At 41.6% G+C, this 24,435-nt stretch overlaps 1 protein-coding gene across 1 annotated transcript in view; it reads left to right on the top strand.

Annotated features, from left to right (window-relative positions):
- Positions 1–21,904, top strand: part of kcnh6a (potassium voltage-gated channel, subfamily H (eag-related), member 6a) — a 29,687-nt gene extending 7,783 nt beyond the window's left edge. Inside the window, exons 3-16 of the mRNA XM_063018405.1 lie at positions 1,512–1,661; positions 2,745–2,848; positions 4,353–4,599; positions 5,537–5,739; positions 15,049–15,474; positions 15,691–16,108; positions 16,546–16,745; positions 17,059–17,311; positions 17,688–17,881; positions 18,002–18,098; positions 18,940–19,191; positions 19,279–19,483; positions 19,785–19,980; positions 20,231–21,904. Coding sequence (XP_062874475.1) covers positions 1,512–1,661; positions 2,745–2,848; positions 4,353–4,599; positions 5,537–5,739; positions 15,049–15,474; positions 15,691–16,108; positions 16,546–16,745; positions 17,059–17,311; positions 17,688–17,881; positions 18,002–18,098; positions 18,940–19,191; positions 19,279–19,483; positions 19,785–19,980; positions 20,231–20,503 — 3,218 coding nt within the window. The 3' untranslated portion in view covers positions 20,504–21,904. The remainder of the gene's footprint in view (positions 1–1,511; positions 1,662–2,744; positions 2,849–4,352; positions 4,600–5,536; positions 5,740–15,048; positions 15,475–15,690; positions 16,109–16,545; positions 16,746–17,058; positions 17,312–17,687; positions 17,882–18,001; positions 18,099–18,939; positions 19,192–19,278; positions 19,484–19,784; positions 19,981–20,230) is intronic.
- Positions 21,905–24,435: the final 2,531 nt, after the last annotated feature.

The raw sequence follows: 24,435 nt of genomic DNA, 5'->3' as shown, positions 1-24,435 counted from the left end.
CACCTGTCCATGAGCTGGACATCATATCCCAAAAACGAATGCTATTAAAATAGCTCTGTGTGATCTGTTTAGCTGTGACAACGGCTGTTCAGAAGATTTTGAAGTATGTCTTTCAAATCAAATCAAGGTTTATTTGTCACATACATGGTCATACACAGTACAACTGGCAGTGAAATGCTTTGCCCATTCAGTAGAGAAAAAAATTAATTTGTATAGCTGGTCAGCCTCAGTTGACGTTCAGGTTTATTCCAGAGCTGTTGAGTGAGGTTAAGGTCAGGACTCAGGTCAGTGCAGGTCACTGGAGTTATTTTTAATTAATCTGAGCTTTTCTTCATGTCTTTATAAAACTTGCTTTGTGTACTGGGTACAGTCATGCTGGAACAGGAAAGGACCTTCCCTAAACTGTTGTTTCAATGTTGGAAGTAGAAAATTTCCTTTATATAACTTATTTATTACACCTGTTAGAAATGGTTGTAGTTGAAACACAGAAGTCAAAAATGAGAAGGGCTGTCCCAATACTTTTGTCCATATAGTGCTTATGTATTATGATGACATTATTGATTTTAAAGTTGTACAATCAGAAACGCAGTTGTCTCTGTCCTCACCACTACCTGTGTAGCTCCATTTCTGTTTCATCTTCAGTCTTGCTCTGTAACCACGTAATGAGGTAACATGGAGGCACCGTTACAGCTTTTGTGGTTTTGCTATTATCGGCATGTGTCATCATTTTATTTATTTCTTTATACATATACATATATATATAGTCTTCCTCACCACATTTATTTCCTGTTTTCTTCTTAAACTAGGTTAGCTTTACTGGTACTGACTCTGCTAAAAATCCTATCCTCACCCACCCACCCAAAGCTTGTAAACAAAATCTATAGTGCAACAATATGCCGAAGGACACAGCTGTGTATGATCATCCTAGTCTCATCAGAGTAAAATGAGTTCTGATGCTTTAAAGGCAAACTTTGCAAGCCACAGACTTCTGTAATTCAGTCACATTGATCGTTGGTGTTTTAGCAGCTATTTTAATTAATTTTAAGTTCCCTTCTAGTTTGTTGACCTTATTTTTAAGAAGCATCCTGACCTAGGCAGTGTGGCTTTAATTTTATATTATATTATATTCATCACTTGTGCATGATAGAGTGAATTGAAATCTGAGGTATGTTCAGCGACTTTAGAATAGTCTTATATTCGTTATTTATTAATTATATATATTAATAAATGTTTAGCAGTTTTAATGCTCCTTGACGACTTTATTTTGATTTTTTTTTTCTGGATGTACTGGTCGACTTCACAAAGGTTAATCCTTGTAAAGTCATTGGAAACTAACTACTGAAATGAACGTATTTAGATAGCTGTTGAGAATCAACTAAATGAGTAAGTTGGCAAGACTTATTGGGAAAATAATGGAAATTTTAAATATTAAAACGTTTCAGGGTTTTTTATGCATTCATGATATACAAACTGAAAGAAAACGTCTTCCTCTGATACTTTGTCTCTCACAGGGACGTGTCGGCCGTGTTTGATCGACGTTATTCCGGTTAAGAACGAGGAGGGACTGGTGATCATGTTTATCCTGAATTTCGAGGAGCTGCTTGAGCCTGCGGTGAAAAAAGGCCTCAGACAGCGAGTCACCCAGAGCTGGATACGATCAGGTGTGTGTTATCATGGAGTGTTCTTTACCCCACGCGTTTTCTTGTATTACATGCCAGTCACCAGTCTGAGAGGTTGAGCTAACACGTGCTTCCTCCAGGATTTGTGCAGCCAACCTACCAAATCAACTCTAGCTGTGGTGCAGCCAGGACAGATCAGCATGCTTGGAAAATTATTTATTTATTTATTTATTCAATTATTGTCTGTTTTATCAGCGCTTCATCTATTCAGGGTTGCGATAGGCGAGAAACACCCTGGACAGGGCAAACACACACACACACACACACACACACACACATACCTAGGAGAAACTGGAGCATCTGAAGGAAACCCACACAGAAATGGGGAGAACATTCAAACTCCACACGTCCAGTGGTCCACAAAAAGGACCCAAACCACTTCATCAGGGAATCAAACCCAGGACCTTCTTGCTGTGAGGATTCTTAGGGTGTCACCCGGTCAGTAAAATGGAGTTCTGGACAGATACATGTTATTTATGAAATTGGAATTTAATTCTATGAAAGAATCTGATTATTTTAATGCTGTTTATTAAAAATGGGGCTCCTGCCATGCTTATGACAACATCAGCAACATAACATGCACCCTGACAAGCATCACGTAGATTTTCTCTTGTCTTTGCTGGCGGGCGTGTCTGAGGTTTGATTGGGTTTGGTTTTGACCCATGTTTGAATTGCAGTCAGACAGTGGCCAGACTGATTTGTATAAAACCACTAGTAAATGCTTGATATACATCTGTGATGTAAACAATAAATGTCACTTGTTGTTCTGTACTTGTTGGATATCTCATTCCGATAAGTTGCCCCACTTATTTGTGGCTAAAACAGCCTCAGCTCTATTCCAATCATCCAGTTCATTCTGAAGGTGTTAAATGGGTTTAGGGTCAGGGCTCTGTGCGGGTCTCTGGAGTTCCAACTTTCATTCTAAACCCCAACCGAAACCCAAGCTGATAGTCTGGTGTCCACATTCTTTTGATGATATTGTTTATATTGGCTAAATGCATGTATTATTAATTATTAAGGATATTTTTTCCTAATTAAAAGATGCACTCTGTTTATTGTTTTCAGCTCAGAAACGCAAACTGAGGTTGAGAATGCCGTCTCTACGAGTCACACAACAACCCAGCCACTCCAAAGAGCAGTTTGAGGGAGTCATGGTGGACTACCTACAGGTACATACACACATCACTGACATCCTGTTCTATCCTCCTTACTCTTACATACCTCTTTAATGAATAGTTTTGTACAATGGTCTCTAACAGAAACCCCTCTAAACCCCTCTATTAGAACAACCCACCCATCTATTAGAACAACCGACCCATCTATTAGAACAACCCACCCCTCTATTAGAACAACCCACCCCTCTATTAGAACAACCCACCCCTCTATTAGAACAACCGACTCATCTAACAGAACAACTGACCCCTCTTACCGAAGAACCGGCCCCTCTATTAGAACAACCCACCCCTCTAACAGAACTACCGACCCCTCTATAAGAACAACCGACCCCTCTAACAGAACAACTGACCCCTCTATAAGAACAACGGACCCCTCTATAAGAACAACCGACCCCTCTAACAGAACAACCGACCCCTCTATAAGAACAACCGACCCCTCTAACAGAACAACTGACCCCTCTATAAGAACAACGGACCCCTCTATAAGAACAACCGACCCCTCTAACAGAACTACCAATCCCTCTAACAGAACAACCGACCCCCCTATAAGAACAACTGACCCCTCTAACAGAACTACCGACCCCTCTATAAGAACAACCGACCCCTCTAACAGAACAACTGACCCCTCTATAAGAACAACGGACCCCTCTATAAGAACAACCGACCCCTCTAACAGAACTACCAATCCCTCTAACAGAACAACCGACCCCTCTATAAGAACAACAGACCCCTCTAACAGAACTACCGACCCCTCTATAAGAACAATCAGCCCCTCTAACAGAACAACCGACCCCTCTATAAGAACAATCGACCCCTCTAACAGAACAACCGACCCCTCTATAAGAACAATCGGCCCCTCTAACAGAACTACCAACCCCTCTAACAGAACAACCGACCCCTCTATAAGAACAACCGACCCCTCTAACAGAACTACCAATCCCTCTAACAGAACAACCGACCCCTCTATAAGAACAACCGACCCCTCTAACAGAACTACCGACCCCTCTATAAGAACAATCAGCCCCTCTAACAGAACAACCGACCCCTCTATAAGAACAACCGACCCCTCTAACAGAACAACCGACCCCTCTATAAGAACAACCGACCCCTCTAACAGAACTACCGACCCCTCTATAAGAACAATCAGCCCCTCTAACAGAACAACCGACCCCTCTATAAGAACAATCGGCCCCTCTAACAGAACAACAGACCCCTCTATAAGAACAATCGGCCCCTCTAACAGAACTACCAACCCCTCTAACAGAACAACCGACCCCTCTATAAGAACAACTGACCCCTCTAACAGAACTACCAACCCCTCTAACAGAACTACCAACCCCTCTGACAGAACATCCTTTCTTTGGCATGCTGAGTGAAAACAAAGATGCTGGCCAGACCTTTAAGATGATTTGCTTGCTTTTATTCTACACAAGCATATGTTGTAAACGACATACACTTTGCCAACATTCATGCCAACACTGTTCGGTTCTCTTTGTAGCCGCCGGGCGAGGACGTGGCGCTGAAGAGTTTCCCTGCGCCCTGTAAGGAGAGCTCGCTGCAGTGTGAGACTCAGGCTCTGATCCAGCAGGAACAATCGTTCACCACCTCTCCATCGTTTGGACTGGACACCGGTGGACTCCCGGCGCCCGCCACACACTCCCGCGCACACTCGCGCGAGAGTGTACACAGCCTCCGACGTGCCTCCTCCCTGCATGACATCGATGCCATCAGAGACCAGTGCAGCGGTCAGTTTCTGTGTGTGTGTGTGTGTGTGTTGGGGCTCGTTATGTTTGCAGCAGGTCCTTGTGGATTCATCACAACTCACTGAATAATTTCAGATAATTTTCCAACTCCTATATCACCCGTAACAATTACTTTCATGTCACAGTTCTCATTAGCAGCAGCTTCTTGTTTTGTTCATGCGACAGACTGCTCGCTCGTGATCAATTTGCTATTTTTAAAAACGTGCACCTGTTTATATCAAGCGGAAATTCAGTTCTCAGAGATTCTAAGCTAGATTGAAGGTAGCGCTTCCTGTTGTTTTCTGACAGTCTTGCTGATTGGCTGCAGATGGTGGAAACATCCTCTGTGTTAAAATGTTTTGATGTACTGTATGCACCGCTAGTCACAGCGGTCTGTTCTAATAAAATCATTTACACTGCTAGCTTTACGTTAAACGCTCTGAACGTATGGGTTAGAATACAGTTCAGACCAGGATGTCAGGTGTAGTTTGTTGGAGACAATCATCACGTTCTTTTGCTACTGATAGTGAGCATTTGGGGCGGCATGGTCGCTTGGTGGGTAGCACTGTTGCCTCACAGCAAGAAGGTCCTGGGTTCGATCCCCAGGTGGGGTGGTCCGGGTCCTTTCTGTGTGGAGTTTGCATGTTCTCCCCGTGTCTGAGTGGGTTTCCTCCGGGTTCCTCTTCACGCTACTGATAACAGCAATGCCTGTGTTCCAGGGGTTCGAATCCCAGCCTGGGCACACAAAAACATGAAGCTAGCCATTGGGGGGCACAAATCAGAACACTTGGGGACCCACTGCTCTTTTGGGCAAATATAACTCCACTTTTTACTAACACATTCATAAATATTTGAATATAAAAAAGGAAAGCATGTTATTTACACGTGTGTATCAGTATTGAGGCTGATATTTAACTTTTTATTTGATATTCACTCTTAGATCTGAAGCCCAACAACGTGAACTCCACATCAGATTCAGATCTGATGAGACTCAGAACCATTAACCGGATCCCCCAGGTGACGCTGGCGTTCGGGGCGGAGCGGCTCAGACCTCCTTCTCCCACTGAAATAGAGATCATCGCCCCCAGCAAGATTAAAGATCGAACGCAGAACGTCTCAGAGAAAGTCACACAGGTCACTCAGGTAACACACAAACACAAAAACAACAACACATCAGCGGATCAGCACATCAGCACACTGTTCATCAGGACTGAAACTAAAATCAATCCTTAAATGCATCTCCATTTTCTTCTTAACTGATTAAGTATCGATGCACAGATCTTTATAATCTCATTTGTTTGTTGTAAGTAACTTCTGGAGGAACATATTTAAATGTGTGTTGTGCTCTCATTGTCTCCCTGGACTGAAGTGTGTTTTGTTGGTGGGTTAAAGTGGGTAATGTTGGTGGTTTGAAGGAGGGAATATTGGGGGTAAAATGAGTAATGTTGGTGGGTTAAAGTGGGTAATGTTTGGGGTTAAAGTGGGTAATGTTGGTGGGTTAAAGGGGGTAATGTTGGTTAAGGTGGGTAATGTTGGTGGGTTAAAGGTGGTAATGTGGGTTAAAGTGGGTAATGTTGGTGGGTTGAAGTGGGTAATGTTGGTGGTTAAAGTGGGTAATGTTTGGGGTTAAAGTGGGTAATGTTGGTGGGATAAAGGGGGTAATGTTGGTGGGTTAAAGGTGGTAATGTGGGTTAAAGTGGGTAATGTTGGTGGGCTGAAGTGTGTTTTGTTGGTGGGTTAAAGTGGGTAATAATGGGGGTTAAAATGGGTCATGTTGATGGATTAAATGGGTAATGTTGGGGGTTAAAGTAGAAGATGTTGGTGGGTTAAAGTGTATAATGTTGGTGGGTTAAAGTGAGGAATGTTGGTGTATTAAACAGGATAATGTTGGTGGTTTAAAATGGGTAATGTTGGTAGGTTGGTAGCTGATGTGAGCTGATCGCGTCCCGTGTCATGACAGCGAGTGATGTGTGTTGAGCTATGGCTGTGTGGAAATACGAAGTGATGGAAAGGTCGAACTTTAGTTACGTTACACACGCAAACGTCATCGCCCAAAAAAGGCCTGTGCCCTATAAACCGTTCTGTACAGAGAGGCACTCAGTATTGAACATGTGTGTGTGTGTGTGTGTGTGTGTGTTTACACTCAGGGTTCGGAAAAATACTTTAAACAGAACAATGACTGTTTCCTTATACTGACCTTAAACCTGATTTATTCTGACACATTATGTAAAATGAATTGTATAGATGGTATTAAGAGAATCCTGATCTCAGGTTAAACAGAAGAGTCACAGATTAAAAGTGTCTATTATCTGCATCAAAATATAACAGCAGTGAATGTTTACAATATAATAATTCACTGTTATCCGCCCTAAGCCTCCGTGTGGATGCACGAGGCCTGTCAGGTTCAGGGGGTTAAAGGCTGAAACAGTATGAGAGCATGTATTGATGACAGCGCTGTCCACAGAGGAGCAGGGCAGACAGTTTGTGACCCTGCCAGTGGAAAAATAAATCAATCATTCAAGCCACAGCTCATTTAGTGCTTCATAATTAAATCATAAACTTGTGCATGTGTGTGTCTGTGGATGTCTGTGCATGCGTGTATTTGTATATTCATGTGTGTGTTTGTGTGTGTTTTAGCATGTGTGTGTTCATGCATGTGTGTGCCTGTGCATGTGTGTATTTGAATACGCTTGTGTGTGTTTGTGCATGAGTGTATTTGTATATGCATGTGTGTGTCTGTGTATGTGTGTATTTGTTTATACATTAGTGTATTTAAGTGTGTGTGCATGTGTGTGTGTGTATATTTGAATATGCATGCATGCCAGTGCTTATATTTGCATGTGTGTGTTAGTGCATGTGGGTGTTTGTATATGCATGAGTGTGTTTGTGCATGCGTGTGTGTATTTGTATATGCATGAGTGTGTTTGAGTGTGTTTGAGTGTGTTTGTGCATATGTGTGTGTGTGTATTTGTATATGCATGAGTGTGTTTGTGCATGTGTGTGTGTATATTTGTATATGCATGAGTGTGTTTGTGCATGCGTGTGTGTATTTGTATATGCATGAGTGTGTTTGAGTGTGTTTGTGCATATGTGTGTGTGTGTATTTGTATATGCATGAGTGTGTTTGTGCATGCGTGTGTGTATTTGTATATGCATGAGTGTGTTTGAGTGTGTTTGTGCATATTTGTGTGTGTGTATTTGTATATGCATGAGTTTGTTTGTGCATGTGTGTGTGTATATTTGTATAAGCATGAGTGTGTTTGAGTGTGTTTGTGCATGTGTGTGTGTGTGTGTGTGTGTGTATGTATGTATATGCATGAGTGTGTTTGAGTGTGTTTGTACATGTGTGTGTATATTTGTTTATGCATGAGTGTGTTTGTGCATGTGGGTGTCTGTGTGTGTGTATTTGTATATGCATGTGTGTTTGTACATGTGTGTGTGTATTTGTATATGCATGTGTGTTTGTACATGTGTGTGTGTATGTATGTATATGCATGAGTGTGTTTGAGTGTGTTTGTACATGTGTGTGTATATTTGTTTATGCATGAGTGTGTTTGAGTGTGTTTGTACATGTGTGTGTATATTTGTTTATGCATGAGTGTGTTTGAGTGTGTTTGTACATGTGTGTGTATATTTGTTTATGCATGAGTGTGTTTGAGTGTGTTTGTGCATGTGTGTGTGTGTATATTTGTATATGCATGAGTGTGTTTGAGTGTGTTTGTGCATGTGGGTGTCTGTGTGTGTGTATTTGTATATGCATGTGTGTTTGTACGTGTGTGTGTATATTTGTATATGCATGCATCTCTGTGCTTGTGTTTGCAAAAAAAACAAACAAAAAAAACATTTGTGTTTGTGCATGTAAAATATTTGAGTATTTCTTCAGTACATGACCGTGACCCATCTATAAATACACGTACTGCCTGAACTGTCCTCATTTCTTTACTTCATTAATCATGTAAAACATCACAGTTTCTTTTATATTTAGCCATCATGTACAGAACTGAAGGTCGTCTAGTGTTTGGAAAGTAACCAGTAAGAATTGTGCTGATAGTTGAAGATTGTGGACGGTGTAAATCAAGAATGGGTCAATTAGTTGTAGGGTCGTGGTGGACAGTGTGAATGGACGATGAGGTAAATTGGTTGTAGGATAAACTGTGAATTGCTTTAATGTAAATTAATGATGAGATAATTGCTGGATTGTGTAAATAAGTAATGTGCTCATCGGTGAGCTGTGTGAATGAATGATGGAGCATTTGCTGGATTTGGTGAATGGACGGTGGTGTAGTGGGTGGACTGACCACAGACTGTTGAGCTTGTACTGTGTCACACAGGACGTGTGTGTTGTTTTTTATTTAAACTCTGTTTACTGAGACTTCTTGTTGTGGATTTTATTTAACTCTATACACATTATATCTTTGGTGTGCATTCATGTGAGTGTGTGTAAGTGTGAGTGTGTGTGTGTGTGTGTGTGTTTGGTGGCGTGATGGAGTTATAGCTGAGAGGATTCCTGTTGTTTAATAATTGAGCTTTGATTCAGCGTGGTGTGAAAGGAATTGATCTCTGCTCCCATCGATCGGTCTGCTTGTGTGTCTGTGTTCGGGGTTTGAATGTGTTTTAGATAACTTGATCCACTGGGCTGTGCAATAGATGCACTTTTTTAACAATCCTAATCAGAAGTGGTGTCCGGATACTCCACATAGTGTCCATGTAGTGTTTTTAGTTAACCCCTTTTTACTGCTTACACATGCAAACATGGCAGATTCCCTTGTTAAATAACTAGCACTGCTGATCTGCTGCTGCAGTTTACCTTGTAACCACTAGAGCCAAAATTCTACCTTACCTAAATATTTGGGTTTCATCGTGGAAAAATAAGTTCAGATGATAAATAAAAACAAAGATGACAGTTGACTGGATTGGCCTCTCTTTATACTGCTCTAGTCGAATCACATTGGGTGTTGAACTTTGGAACCTCCATTCTGTCCTAACTGTTTCTTATCTGCTTACAGTTTAACGACACCTTAATGACACCTTAATGACAGACATGTTATCTCTGTACTTTAGACAAACATAATCAAACATTATCAAACTAATTTATCAAAAATAATTTCTAATTTTTACACAACACTATAATAACCAAAATCTGTCATATCAGGCGGCGCTGCTTCAGCTGACAAGCTGGAAAACTGTGTCCCAGACCACAAGCTATTAACATTACAGTGTGGTCTATATAGTAACCTCATTATTCAGGAAGAAGAACTAGTGGGCATCGTTTAGTACATAGTGTACATAGTGTGGTATTTGGGACACAGCAGCTCTCCTCTGCCCTATGTTATTTAGCAGACGCCTCTATCCAAAGCCATTTACGTTACAGTTACAGTATACAGTCTGAGCAATTGAGCGTTAAGGGCCTTGCTCAAGGGCCCAACAGCAGCAACCTGGCAGTGGTGGGGACTAAACTAGCGACCTTCTGATTACTAATCCAGTACCTTAACCACTAGGCTTTGGCTTTCTATATGTGCAGCCTGATACAATGAATTTATTAAACTGAAAATGTAACATGTCCTCTGTAATGCACTGTAGTTTTTTAGCCCATTCTTATTTATTGATTTCTCATTGGCTGTTTGTAATCACTAAGTCTGGGGAGTCCTGACTGGTTGCCAGTACTGTGCTGCATGCTGGGAGGTACTGGACGCACTGATTACTCAGTGACCGGAGAACTGGGTTGCCGAGTGGTTTGCATACTGCAGATTTAAAAAGTCGTGCTACACGTCAGTGGAATCGCAGGTATTAGTGTCGTCACACCGGACGTTGCCTGACGATGCGGATGGGAGGAGCGTTATTCACACTCCGTGCCCTCTTCGCTTTTGATCCAGACATGTACATTTCTGAACGAGTCTGAGCGAGACAGTGAAAGAGTTTTCCATGTGCCAGTCCGCTCTGGTTTCCGTTCCCAGTGATGCTCACAGAAATCCACCATGAGCCTGAAACACAAACTTCAGCCTGTAAGTACGAACCTCTTCTGTCGTATTTGTTTATTTTTGTAAAACTTTGAGGCTTTGATCGGGTGTTTCTGGTGGATGTGAGGGTCGTGAACTTGTGATTGATTGGTTTATAGGTAAAGGATGCAGTACAGTGCCATTTAGACTCTGACTTAATAGTTTATTATATATTTATATTCATTAAAACCTCTACTGTTTGCTTTCTGAGCAGCAGTTTCCAAATGTAAAATAATTCAGTTTTTTTAATGTGGTAAAAATAAGCCACTTCAAAACGTCTTTCACATGTAAACTAACTCTTTTTAGCTCATGGACAGATGACCTTACAGATGTAACTACACTTAAATTACTGCTATGTGGCTGGTCAAGCATTTTCAATCTCAGCATTACAGCACCAAGTTGTTTGGACCAAACCTCCTTCCCTCATAGAGTTCATAATGTGATCATACATACATGCTGATAGGCTGTTTATAAAAATCCTCTGCTGGCTGGTGTAAAAGAAGCAGCCACTGGGTTTCGATAAGTACACAAGGCAATTGTGCATAGCCAAATTGAGGTAAAAAATAGATGAACACAGGATTTTTCAACTAGTGACTGGAGTACAGTTGATTTAGGATACATTTTTGGTAAGAATTTAGTCACTTTATTATTTCGCCATTATTATTCACTACACTATTCATTGCAGCAACGGCTCCATGTTGACGGTTTTTAAGTCTGACAATACTTACAATAATGGTTTACTGAAAATTCCAGTTGTCCTTCCAGTTGTCCTTATTTATTTGTGAAAACAAACTGAAAACTTTTTTAAAACATTGAAGCCTCTGTGTCAAAGATTGTATATCTGCTGCTGTTTGTAAGGATGTTCAGAATGCGTCCAGACTAAACGACAGCAGTTTTGGTTGCTCATAATGTGTTTATGTGCTGCATTCAGTACTACATTATAATCCACCTGCTGGCTGCCTGATATGTTTTTCATGCTCTTAATATCAAATATTCTGATGTTTCATCGTCGTTTATTGGTGAGGTAACCAGCACAACATACACTGATCACATTACTGTCACAGCGTAACCAGCCCAGTTCTGTACTGTATATACTGTAGCTTTAAACTTTGTGCAGGTTTTTTTTACTTTAATGAAGTGAATTTGGCACATTTTTATTCTCAGCTTTTAATTAACACTCGACACGGCATATTTTAGCCACATGTGAACAGTTTTAGAAGAAGGCTGCGGCTCAGCGTGTGAGATGAAAGTCACAGATACAGAACGTGTTACTTAGAGCTGCTGATCAGGGTCACTGTGTTCACGTCTTCTGACACTTTAAACAGTGTGCTAACACCCCGTCCCGGAGATTAGATTTAAGCCTAAGAAAGGCCCAAGATTTCATGTATGTGTGTATGTGTGTGTGTGTGTATGTGTGTGTGTGTGTGTGTGTGTGTGTGTGTGTGTGTGTGTGTGTGTGTGTTCGCAAGCAGCTGTGATGCCAATAATAAAACAACTAAAGAGCAGATTGGTAGCAAAATGTAATTACTAACAGGAGAAATTCTGTGTACAGAATGCTTCTTTAATTCATGCTAAACATGCCACGTTGATGCTTGATTAATAGTGTAATTATTTAGTAAATATAAACGCTGTTTGTAACACTTCCATCTACTTAATCTTATATAAAAATCTAAGAAATAAGTAATTAAATATTTGATTTATGAGGGGTTTGATATTAACATATTCACATATTCAATTAAACACCTATTTTAATTCTTATTTAACACCGGTAATACTTTTGTACCCAATTAAAATGGACCCACTGGAGTTCCTCCATATCAAACTTGTCAAATCATGTCTTTATGGACCTCATCTGTGCATAGGGCCACATTCATGCTGGACAGGAAATGTCCTTCCACATGCTGTACATACAAAATATGAAGCATTTGTTGGACATATTTTTATTCAACTGACAGCAGCGTTTATGGCTGAAACTCTTAACTCAATTTTAGTGAGCTGGTGTGGTAGAAAGGTAAGAACCACGCTGCAGTTGTAGCCTAGTGGTTAAGATACTGGACTAGTAATCAAAAGGTTGCCACTATTGGGCCCTTGAGCAAGGCCCTAAACCCTCAATTGCTTAAACAATATGTTGTCACAGTACTGTAAGTCACTTTAGACAAAAGCGTCTGCTAAATGCTGAAAATGTAAATGCTGGTAACAGCAGTGTCTGAGTTCAAACACTTAATTTTAGCAGGTGTGTCCAACTTTTGTTTTTAGTAAGAAATCTATGTAGATTTTTCATTTGCTGGGGTTCGAATCCTGGGCTGAGTTCACAAATTCAGAAGACGCATGGCATTATATGAACCTATCCATTGAGGGGATGAATATCAGTGCATCCTTAGTGCCAGTCCAAGCCTGGATAAATACAGCATAAACCTGCACCATATTGAATATGTGGACGAATGATTCCCTAAGGCAAGCTGAAAAGATTAATTTATTATTAAAAAGCACAATTTCAAGGAGGCATCGAGCAGAATAAATTGATACTTCAGTGTTATGTGTAATATTAAAAACAAATACAATATTGATCAGTACACAATGTTGGAGTTTTAATTGATTTCCATCCTGCCTCCTCCTACCTGCCGTACTGCTATCGGCCTGTTTTGCTTAATAGGTGGAAAGTCCACAAAGAGTAGATTTAGACTCATGATGGGTTGGTCAACTGGCCATTTTGCACTCGGAAAATGTATAATTATTATTATTATTAATACATTGATCTGTCAGGATGTAGAACTGATATGGTCATTTGACCTTTTCCTTTGTTTGGGGGTCCAGGTTTGTGTTCCTTTACACCAAGTTAAGTGTCTTTTGCACGTCAACATCTGCCTCTTGTTTATCCTTGTCAATGAGCTTTGACTTGTGACCACTGCTCCTGATATTATTATTATTATTACATACATATATAAATACACGTACATTTACTTATGCAGAGTGTACATTTTATTTGAAAGTGTTATTAGGGGTTATTAGTGTAGGCTTTGCTGCTGCTGCTATGCAAAGTAGCATGCAAACGGTTTCTCGCTTGCCTATGGAAAGGATATTCATCTCAATCATGTGATGGACAAAGGTTTTACTTATGGTTCAACGTATAACTTTTGGCTGAGACGTTCCTTATAGAATTCCCACCAAAGTTTGACCCAGTGATCCATGCACAGTGTTTCAGAGGCTTGTAAACAATGTTCTGTATATTTCAGTAATATTTATCGTAAACTCTGTTTAAGTGGTACAGAAATAATTTAGGCATTCTGTGTGACATGTAATTATGAAGCTCACGCCCCCATTTTGCGTCTTTCTGTTATTCCATGATTGATTTTTGGTTTCCATGGGAACCATTGGTCGCTATTGTTCATCAACCCCTCCGTAGACCTCGCCCGCTAATGACGCTTGTGCTGTTGCTAATGGATTTGTGTACAGATCAGTGAAAGATCTACTTATACACTGATCAGCCATAACATTAAAACCACCTCCTTGTTTCTACACTCACTGTCCATTTTATCAGCTCCACTTACCATATAGAAGCACTTTGTAGTTCTACAATTACTGACTGTAGTCCATCTGTTTCTCTACATACTTTTTAAACCTGTTTTCACCCTGTTCTTCAATGGTCAGGACCCCCACAGAGCAGGTATTATTTAGGTGGTGGATGATTCTCAGCACTGCAGTGACACTGACATGGTGGTGGTGTGTTAGTGTGTGTTGTGCTGCTATGAGTGGATCAGACACAGCAGCGCTGCTGGAGTTTTTAAATACCGTGTCCACTCACCGCCACTCTATTAGACACTCCTACCTAGTTGGTCCACCTTGTAGATGTAAAGTCAGAGACGATCGCTCATCTGTTGCTGCTGTTTGAGTCGGTCATCTTCTAGACCTTCATCAGTGGTCACAGGACGCTGCCCACGGGGCGCTGTTGGCTGGATATTTCTCAGTCCAGCAGTGACAGTGAGGTGTTTAAAAGCTCCAGCAGCGCTGCTGTGTCTGATCCGCTCATACCAGCACAACACACACTAACACACCACCACTATGTCAGTGTCACTGCAGTGCTGAGAATGATCCACCACCTAAATAATACCTGCTCTGTGGGGGTCCTGTGGGGGTCCTGACCATTGAAGAACAGCATGAAAGGGCATGCAGAGAAACAGAGGGACTACAGTCAGTAATTGTAGAACTACAAAGTGCTTCTGTATGGTAAGTGGAGCTGATAAAATGGACAGTGAGTGTAGAAACAAGGAGGTGGTTTTAATGTTATACCTGTTATACCTTGTTGTACCTTGTTATATTAGTGAAAAATATAGTCCGGCAATACAGATTCTACTCATTTATATTCATCATGGTTCATCAAAGTATTCTGTTTATTTACATTTACATAATATCTTTACATTAACTGTAGATGTTTGGACTTTCTCGTGTGTGTGTTTAGGTTTTGTCTCTGGGGGCCGACGTGCTGCCCGAGTACAAGCTGCAGGCGCCGCGCATCCACAAGTGCACGATCCTGCACTACAGCCCGTTCAAGGCGGTGTGGGACTGGCTGATCCTGCTGCTGGTGCTGTACACGGCCGTGTTCACGCCCTACAGCGCCGCCTTCCTGCTCAGCGAACACGAGGACGAGGGCCGGCGCGCCTGCGGCTACACCTGCAACCCGCTCAACGTGGTGGACCTGGTGGTGGACGTCATGTTCATCGTGGACATCGTGATCAACTTCAGGACCACGTATGTCAACTGCAACGACGAGGTGGTGAGCCACCCGGGACGAATCGCGCAGCACTACTTCAAGGGCTGGTTTCTCATCGACATCGTGGCCGCCATTCCCTTCGACCTGCTCATCTTCAGATCCGGCTCAGACGAGGTAGGACCAGTGTAGAGTTAGACTAGAGAAGTTCTTCATGCAAATATGTGTTTAAATGTGTAAAAATAGGGCCTTAATGTCTTCTTATACACAGAGTTTGAGTGTGTTTATCTCCGGTCTGTCATAACAGAGCAGTCGTTATGCTAAACTAATGCTAAACTAAGAGTACAGTAAAGCATACAGTAAATCTGAATCTTGATTGCTGTACATTTACAGCCCCAGACCACCACTCTGATCGGTCTGTTGAAGACGGCACGCCTGCTGCGCTTGGTACGAGTGGCGAGGAAGCTGGACCGGTACTCGGAATACGGCGCGGCCGTCCTCTTCCTGCTCATGTGCACGTTCGCCCTGATCGCGCACTGGTTGGCATGTATCTGGTACGCCATCGGTAACGTGGAGCGCACTGGCTCGGGGCGCAGCAGTGCTCTGAGGATCGGCTGGCTGGACAATCTCGCCGACCAGATCGGCAAGCACTACAATGAGAGCGACGCCCTGTCTGGCCCCAGCATCAAGGACAAGTACGTCACCGCCCTGTACTTCACCTTCAGCAGCCTGACCAGCGTCGGCTTCGGCAACGTCTCACCCAACACCAACCTGGAGAAGATCTTTTCCATCTGCGTCATGCTCATAGGCTGTGAGTCCTGCTTAACGTTTTTGACCTGACTTTAGATCTGTATGTTTGAGGGTTCTTCAAAAAGTTTCTGCACTTTTTTAAAACTCTATTAAGAATTTTAAAAATAAATTCCATCACTTTTCTACACAGTCAATGTAGAAAAGTGCATTTTTCCAGCTTCGTACCAACTTTTTAATGCCATCAGCAAAAACATTGTTTTGGTTGAGCTCATAGCCACTAATGCGCCGCTGCTTTCACTTCATCATTACATGCAAATCTTCTTCCCCTTAAAGCTTCTTTGAGCGTTCAAAGAGGTGGAAATCAGATGGTGCTAAATCCGGACTATAAGCGCCTCTTAGTCTTTCAGACACGACCGATTACTCCACCTCCATGTATGTATTATATGTATTCAACTATTGTACCCAGTGTTGTCAGTAAAGCTTTGTCTGTCTGTGCAGCTCTGATGTACGCCAGCATTTTCGGGAACGTCTCGGCCATAATCCAGCGCCTGTACTCGGGCACGGCACGCTACCACACCCAGATGCTGCGTGTGAAAGAGTTCATCCGCTTCCACCAGATCCCCGGTGGCCTGAGACAGCGACTGGAGGAGTATTTCCAACACGCCTGGTCCTACACCAACGGCATCGACATGAACGCTGTGAGCGCCACACCTTCAAATCCACTAACGCCCGCTCACACCAGGCTTTTGTGTGCAGGATTCCGTGTGCAAATTTACATTTATTTTAATAGGATTTGTAGTGGGAGGTCATTTTGTAACACTAACCGACAGATGATGCAGAGTTTATAAGCATTTAACACTTGTGACTGCTACCAATAGCACAATACTGACCTGCTAAATGCTGCCCTAACTAATGCAGTGTAGCAACTAAGATTTACTACAGTATTACCCAATCAGACTACAAATGATTTCCCTAATTTGTCCCCTCTGTCCCTCGCTGTCTCTTGTGCAGGTGCTGAAGGGTTTTCCTGAGTGTCTGCAGGCCGATATCTGTCTGCACCTGAACCGAACCCTGTTGCAGAACTGTCATGCCTTCAATGGGGCGAGTAAAGGATGTTTACGGGCGCTGGCGATGCGCTTCAGGACCACACACGCACCCCCGGGGGACACGCTGGTACACAGTGGAGACGTCCTCACCGCCCTGTACTTCATCTCCCGCGGCTCTATCGAGATACTCCGGGACAATGTGGTCGTGGCCATTCTGGGTAAAACTGCTTTGTTTTAAGTCTACATTAAAAATTATTTTGAGTATAAATTACATCTAAGCATAATTTAGATATCATAAGTTTAATAATGTTGTCATATTAAATGCAGTGTTCATGGTTCTATATATATTGTATAGTATAGTTTGTATACACCTGGTTAATATCACCTCAGAACAGCTGTGATTTTCATATTGTTTATCAGGAACTGTCTGTAATTATCATCATCATTTATTTATTTATTCATTTTCAATAACTACTTCATCCCGATCTGAGTCCCAGTGGGTCCGGGGCTTTGGAGTTTTCCCACACCAGACACGTAACCGACCCATTATCCCAAAACAATGACTCCTGTTCTTCCTCACCTTGCTCTGTACAGGTAAAAACGATATCTTCGGCGAGCCCATCAGCCTGTACGGGAGGCCCGGCAAGTCGAGCGCAGACGTTAGAGCTCTGACCTACTGTGACCTACACAAAATCCTGAGAGATGATTTGCTGGAGGTGCTGGACATGTACCCCGACTTCTCTGACAGCTTCTGGACCAACCTGGAGATCACGTTTAACCTGCGAGATGTAAGTTACACGCGTGGTGCTGGTGTGTGTGTGTATGTGTGTGTTTGTGGACAGATTGTAAAAGTGTGTATTAAGGTTTTGTTTGTTGTTATGTAAGTGACTGACGTTTGTGTGTATCAGGCAGACAGAACCCTCCAGTCAACCCCCAGCGAAGAGTCTGTCTGCGGTTATAGACGAAGCCACCACAGGAGACACTCGCTTCATCGCAATCGACCCGGTAAATTTATGTGTATAATCTGTTGGAGCCATATTTAGTCTCTAATGAGCTTTTAAGTCTGGAGAACTGGAGATTTTGGGGTAAAGGTGGATAGGAATGATAGAAATGCCACCACAAGGTTGAGCTCAAACTGGGCTGTGTCCCAGCTCACACACTGGGATATAATAGAATGCCTTTATTTGTCATATATACACATACATTACAATGAAATTATTTTTCAGCATAACCCAGCTCGTTTGAAAGCTGGGGTCAGAGTGCAGGGTCAGGAGGGTTAGGGGCCTTGCTCAAGGGTCCAACAGTGGCTGCATGGCAGAGCCAGGATTCAAACCCACAACCTGTGACAGAGCGCAGGGTCAGCCTTTGTATGGCACCCTTGGAGACAAGAGGGTTAAGGGCCTTGCTCAAGGGTCCAACAGTGGCAGCATGGCAGAGCCAGGATTCGAACCCACAACCTGGGTCAGTGCGCAAGAGGGTTAAGGGCCTTGCTCAAGGGTCCAACAGTGGCAGCATGGCAGAGCCAGGATTCGAACCCACAACCTGGGTCAGAGCACAAGAGGGTTAAGGGCCTTGCTCATTAGTTCAGCAGCGGCTGGATGGCAGAGCCCACAACCTTTTAATTGACAGCTCAAAGCTCTACCCACTGGGCTACCACTGTACTAAATAGTGTGTCTGTTTAGTGTACTTCTATATGGTATAGTAACACACTATGTAACAATGTAATTTAAAAGTCACGCTGTTTCTTTGAACGTTTGTTTTTTTTGCAGCATTAATATCTAGAATTTCATTTTTATGTAACAATAGTGGTTCATATTTTGACCTGTCTGCTTTTCTCTATGTTCAGATGGCACGGATAAAGAAGACACCAAACTGGACCAGTCATGTGACCCTGTGAGAAACCACAGGGGAGCGCTGGTGCATTTGGACGAGCTGTGCAGCAGCGTGAGCGCCGGCTCGCTGTCCAGTCGGGACGAGATCAAACCCTCGGGACCCGGGCGGGGAGAGATCTACTCGGAAGTGGGCGAGTACGTGCCCGCTGTGGTAAACCTGCTGCCTTCTGACGACAATAGAGAAGACGAAGCGCAACCCTACCCAGGTACAGAGAGGAACCTGAAGAATGGATCGTGGTAGTGAGTGTGGGTCAATACTAGTGTATAAATTTAATGTGTTGTTGGTGTGTTAGGTTCACTGAACATAACAGGCCAGTACAGCTGCTGGGCCGAGCGGGGCCCGGATCAGTACTCGGAGAACCTGAGACGCTCATCAGCATCAGCATCAGCGCGTCCCTACCATCATCACAGTCAGCGTCAGCACCAGGGTGTGAGAACAGAGGAGAGAGCAGGTGATCTGCAGACTCGCCTCGAGGTGCTGCAGTCCCAGCTGAACAGGTACAAACACTAATGAGCATGTCAAAGAAATCTCATGCTAGGATAACATGCAGAAATTTCTACACATCCCAAATATGTTGTCTTTCTGTGGTAGAACTTTAACATGTTCACCCCATCATAAGAATAATAGTTAGTTGAAAATCCCCATAATGCCAGTCAGTGCTCGGGTGGCACAGCAGCCTATTGCAGTTGGCCATATATCAGCAAATCGAGACATGAGTCTGTTTGGACCAGAAGTTTTAGATCTAGATCTACATTCTAATTCATCCCAAGGGTGTGTAATGAGGTTCTCTGTCTGTAGGTTGGAGTCGAGGATGACAGCCGACATTAACGTGATCCTACAGCTGCTGCAGAGACAGGTGGCTCTGGTGCCCCCGGCCTACAGTTCTGTGTCTCCAGGGGTCATGGTCCACCACCCCACTCCTTCCAGCCTGTATGGAGCCCCTGTACACTTCAAGGACACACTCGCCTCAAGCAGCACCACCACCACTGATAATGTGAGTGTGTTAGCAATGTGTTAGCATGTTCGTACGAGTTACGGGTGTAGAGAAGCACCAATATACCTTTACACACCTTTCTTTGTACTTGTGTCAGTTAAATAAGGGTTCAAGAACGATCAGTTCACAAATTCTCATGTTTGCATTTTAAAAATGTCCCAAAGTTCTGGAAATGGGGTTATAAATACTGTAATAGTACGTATGTGAACACATTTATAGCTTTATTCTTGATTCTCTCTGCCTTTCCCAGACACCCAACTCAGACAGCCCAAATCAAGAATCCATCGCGGCTCTCTCCAGCCATGTTCACCTGAACCCACCTTCAGACGACGCTGCGTCCATGTCCCCGGAAACGAACACCAAATCAGCCGTCTTTGCTGGTCTCAGCACCCCTGAAAACCTCCCTGCTAGCCTGAGCCTGCGTTTCCCTTCACTGCCTGATCACCTGGAGAGCCCGAGCAGCCTGCTGAACACAGCGGACATTCAGAGGCACGTGTCCTACCCCGTCCTCCCGGGTAGCTAGAGCTGAGAGAGGTCGGCAGTGTTGTCTCCTCATCCCGGACCCCGTGTGTCCTACATAAGCTCTGCTACAGGGCAGGCTGGACAGGACACGGCTGCAGTCTGTTGTTTCAGAAACTGTGAGGTTATTATGAACTGTGAGCTGCTGCTTTTTGACATGGATTAGTCCACATGGAGTGGAAAAAACACAGTCCAAGACACTGACAAAACACAGACATAGCGGGACACTTTAGCACAAATGGAACACTGGACCACATTAATGCTGTTATAGAAAGTAGTGTTATTTATTTTTAAATCACAAATCTGATGCTGAGTATCTGTATTTCTGAGTATCTGTATTCATTTTCCTCCCAATCTAGTTGTATCCAATTACCCGATCACATTTCCTCTACTGCTGCCCCCTCTGACACGTGTGGAGTAGCCGACCGCTTCTTTTCACCGGCACGAGGCAGGTTCATATGGAGATCATGTACTGCTATAGACTGTGTACCCTCCAAGTACCAAAAGCTAATCCAAGTACCAAAATGCCTTTTATGACATATGTGCATTGTTTTATGCATTAATAATAATAAATATTAATAATTAATAGTAATTTAACAAATGTTTGAGTTGACTAACAGTAGTGGGGGTATTTATGGTTCTAGGGAATATGTTGTTGGTGAGATTTATGGTTTGGTGTGTATGATTTGGTGGCTATGGGGATTAATTAGATTATAGGATATTTGGCTTTGGAATGTGTGTGTGCTTGGGGTATTAAGGTGTAGGAGTATTTAGAATTGAGTGGAATTTGGATGAGAGGCAGTTTAAGGGCTGTGGTAGTATTTTGCATGGTGCTGTATATGAAAGTGGGTCTTTAAATGTGGGCATATTTTATTGTTTAGGGACATTTAGATGTAGAGATTATTTATGTTTATTTATGATTATTTATGAGTATTAATGGTTAAGAGGTATTTGGATGTGGGGGCTGTATTTGGAAGCCGAAGTCATAATAATGAAAGAAAACACAAATGATCACCCCAGCTGGCACTATTCAAGTCATAATTTCAGTCCGCGATTTGTGTTCCGACAAGACAACCTTTCAGATTTTTTAGGGGAATAATAGGTATGGCCATGTGTATTTTATTATGCCAACACAAAGCCACATTCTGCACTTTACAACAGCATCAGGTGCTAGACTGGCCTGCCAGCAGTCTAGACCTGTCGTCCACTAAAAATCTGTAATGATTTTAAAAAAAAAAAGCTCTCTGAACTTGGGTTAATTAATGATTTTGAAGTATTTGAAAAGAATAATGATGTAACACAGTGTTTTAAAACATTTGTAAGTAGTTTCATGAAGTAAAACATCAAATATGTTTTACTGTTTTCAAATTACAGATCATTTATTATAGCATTTTACAGAAGAAACCACAACCAACATTTTAAGGTTCTTATAAATCCAACTTGTTTCTTTATTTCCTTTTTTCCATTTTCTCTTTTTAAATAAACAAAACAATTTTGGATTCATATGCAAACAAAAAAGACCAAACTGCACTATTTATAAACAGCAGATCTGGCAAAAACCAAATGGCTGTAATTGTGTCTCCTGCATTTACACTTTTACACTTTTTTGTTTGTTTTTTATTACCTGCTTAGCTGGATAAGAATAAAAAAAAAAAACCAGTCACACACTTTTCATAAGGTTCACAAAGGCGACTCCAAATTAATGCGCATTGTTGGGATGATCATCAAGCTTATTATAATGTCTCCAATCATTTGCTCATTTAGTGTTTTAGTATTGATTGGTCATTTTTAGAGCCAATTCGTACGTTTGTGGTAATGTGTGCCATGTTTTGTGTAAAGGTGTGAGTGTGAACACTTATTTATGTAATATATTGTGCAGATATTTTGAATAATAAGATTTTATGTGTGAGAACAATCAATCTGATTGGTCCGAGGTGTTAAATGTCTCTCTAATCTTTAGAGATGTGTCTGGATGGACTCATGAAGAATGAAAATGTTTGTCGAATTTGACTGAAAACCATAAATGGACTGTTAAGGTTTGCACAAAATCATTTTTTAGAATAAAGAACATTTCTAACAGTTTGTCGACACAGTTTATATGTGATGTTTTCTTTAATAAAAAGCTTTTAATATATTATACACCAGGAATAACTACACCCACAGAAACTCAACCCTGTTTACCAATTAATGGTTTTGTTAAGGGTTGATTTAATATTACAGGTTTATCATATTATTTAAGACAAGCAAAACAACATCTCGATTTTTTTTTATTAAACAAGAAAACCTTAATTTGCATAATGAATATTTTAGAAGTTGTCTTACCATTTGATTTACTTCTCTCTTAACTGTTTTCAGCTGTCTTCTCTCTTAACTGATCTGTTCTATTGCATTCTTTTCCAGAGAAAACAGCACAATATTTGGCTTAAATTTGGATTAATTTGCCATTGATGTTTTGTCTAGGTTTTCTCCTTTACACTTTTAAAAATGTCAGTAGGTGGGTTAGCTACTACAAATTGCCCCTAGCTGTGGGTAAGTGGGCGAGTAAATAGTTAAGGATGTAAATATTGTGATAGTTTTACATCCTACTTTATCTTCTCAGTACATGTTTCTAGTATTTAACCTTTCCGTCTTTTCAAGTAACTGCTATAACCTGGTCAGAATCGATGTGAATACGAAGCCTGTCTTGGAAACACAAGGTGCAAGGCAGGAATACACCCAGGCCAGGGTGCATCTCAGTTACACATGGGTGTATTTTAGAGTAGTCAGGCCACCTACTGGTGGCAGTAGGAAGAAAACAGTGTATGTGGTGGAAGCCCATGGTCCACACAGGGTTTATTATACCATATTTAACATTTCTATATTTTCCTTACCAAACTCCTCACTGATAGTAACCTAATACAATGATCATACCCACATCTACAGGAACCTGTTTCTGTTTGATTCACTTTTAGCCCAGCATGTCGACAGAATTGAACAAGCAGATTTTTAGGTGTATAATTCATGTTTAGAAAGATTTCCTTATTATTTATTAAGAAAGACTTCTACCCAGGCATCTCATCAGGCATCAGAGTCGGTTCACCATCATGTGTTCGGTTTACTTGTGAAGTAATATAATAGAACTACGAGTCGATTCTCAGATTCCAGGCATTCTGTTCGGAGTCGATTCCACAGGCTCATATTGGATTGCAACAGGTGATTAATTGTAAAAAGCAAAGAACACTGTTAAATAGTGTTCCATTAAAAACAGAAAGCAGAAAGTTGTAGCTCCATAAAACCAACGTAACAGCAAAAACATGTTAAAAGAAAGCCAAAAGATTCATGTTTCCCTCGTGATTCTACTAGCCACGTTAGCTAATCTAAATGGTGTATGCTAAGTCACAGTGTTCCGTACATTTTTGTTACTGATTATTTGCAGCTAAACGTGTCATCCAAAAACAAGTTTAGCCTGCATTTTAAACATTTATTTTGACCACTTTATATAAAAGTATGACTGACCTAATAACCTGGACACATATACCACAAAGCAACTAGTGTTAATCACCCACACCTACCAAGTTACACTTTGCTGTACATCAGGGGTGTCAAAACTTTAGTGTTACTTTGCTAGGATATAGTGAAATACTGTGTAAACTAAATAAAATAAAATCTGGCTATAAATGTATATATATATATATATATATATATATATATATATATATATATATATATATACTGTATATATGCCAAGTAAAAATTTGCAGGCCAGATTAAATACTCATTTGGTTTTGGATTTGCATGTTCTACATCATACATAATAGTGTATACTTTCTTGTTTGTACTTTGTATGCTTTTAAATACATGCTTTTTAATTTTAAAAGTCAAATTAGGTTGTGTTAAATTTTTAAATGAATATATGCACTAGAAGTATGTTAAATAAAACCTAAAGTGGTTGAAAAC

The sequence above is a fragment of the Trichomycterus rosablanca genome, chromosome 22 (genome assembly GCF_030014385.1).
Source record: "Trichomycterus rosablanca isolate fTriRos1 chromosome 22, fTriRos1.hap1, whole genome shotgun sequence".
Classification (NCBI taxonomy): Eukaryota; Metazoa; Chordata; class Actinopteri; order Siluriformes; family Trichomycteridae; genus Trichomycterus; species Trichomycterus rosablanca.
The sequence above is the reverse complement of the archived record's forward strand: the minus strand, read 5'-3'. Positions and strand labels throughout refer to the sequence as shown.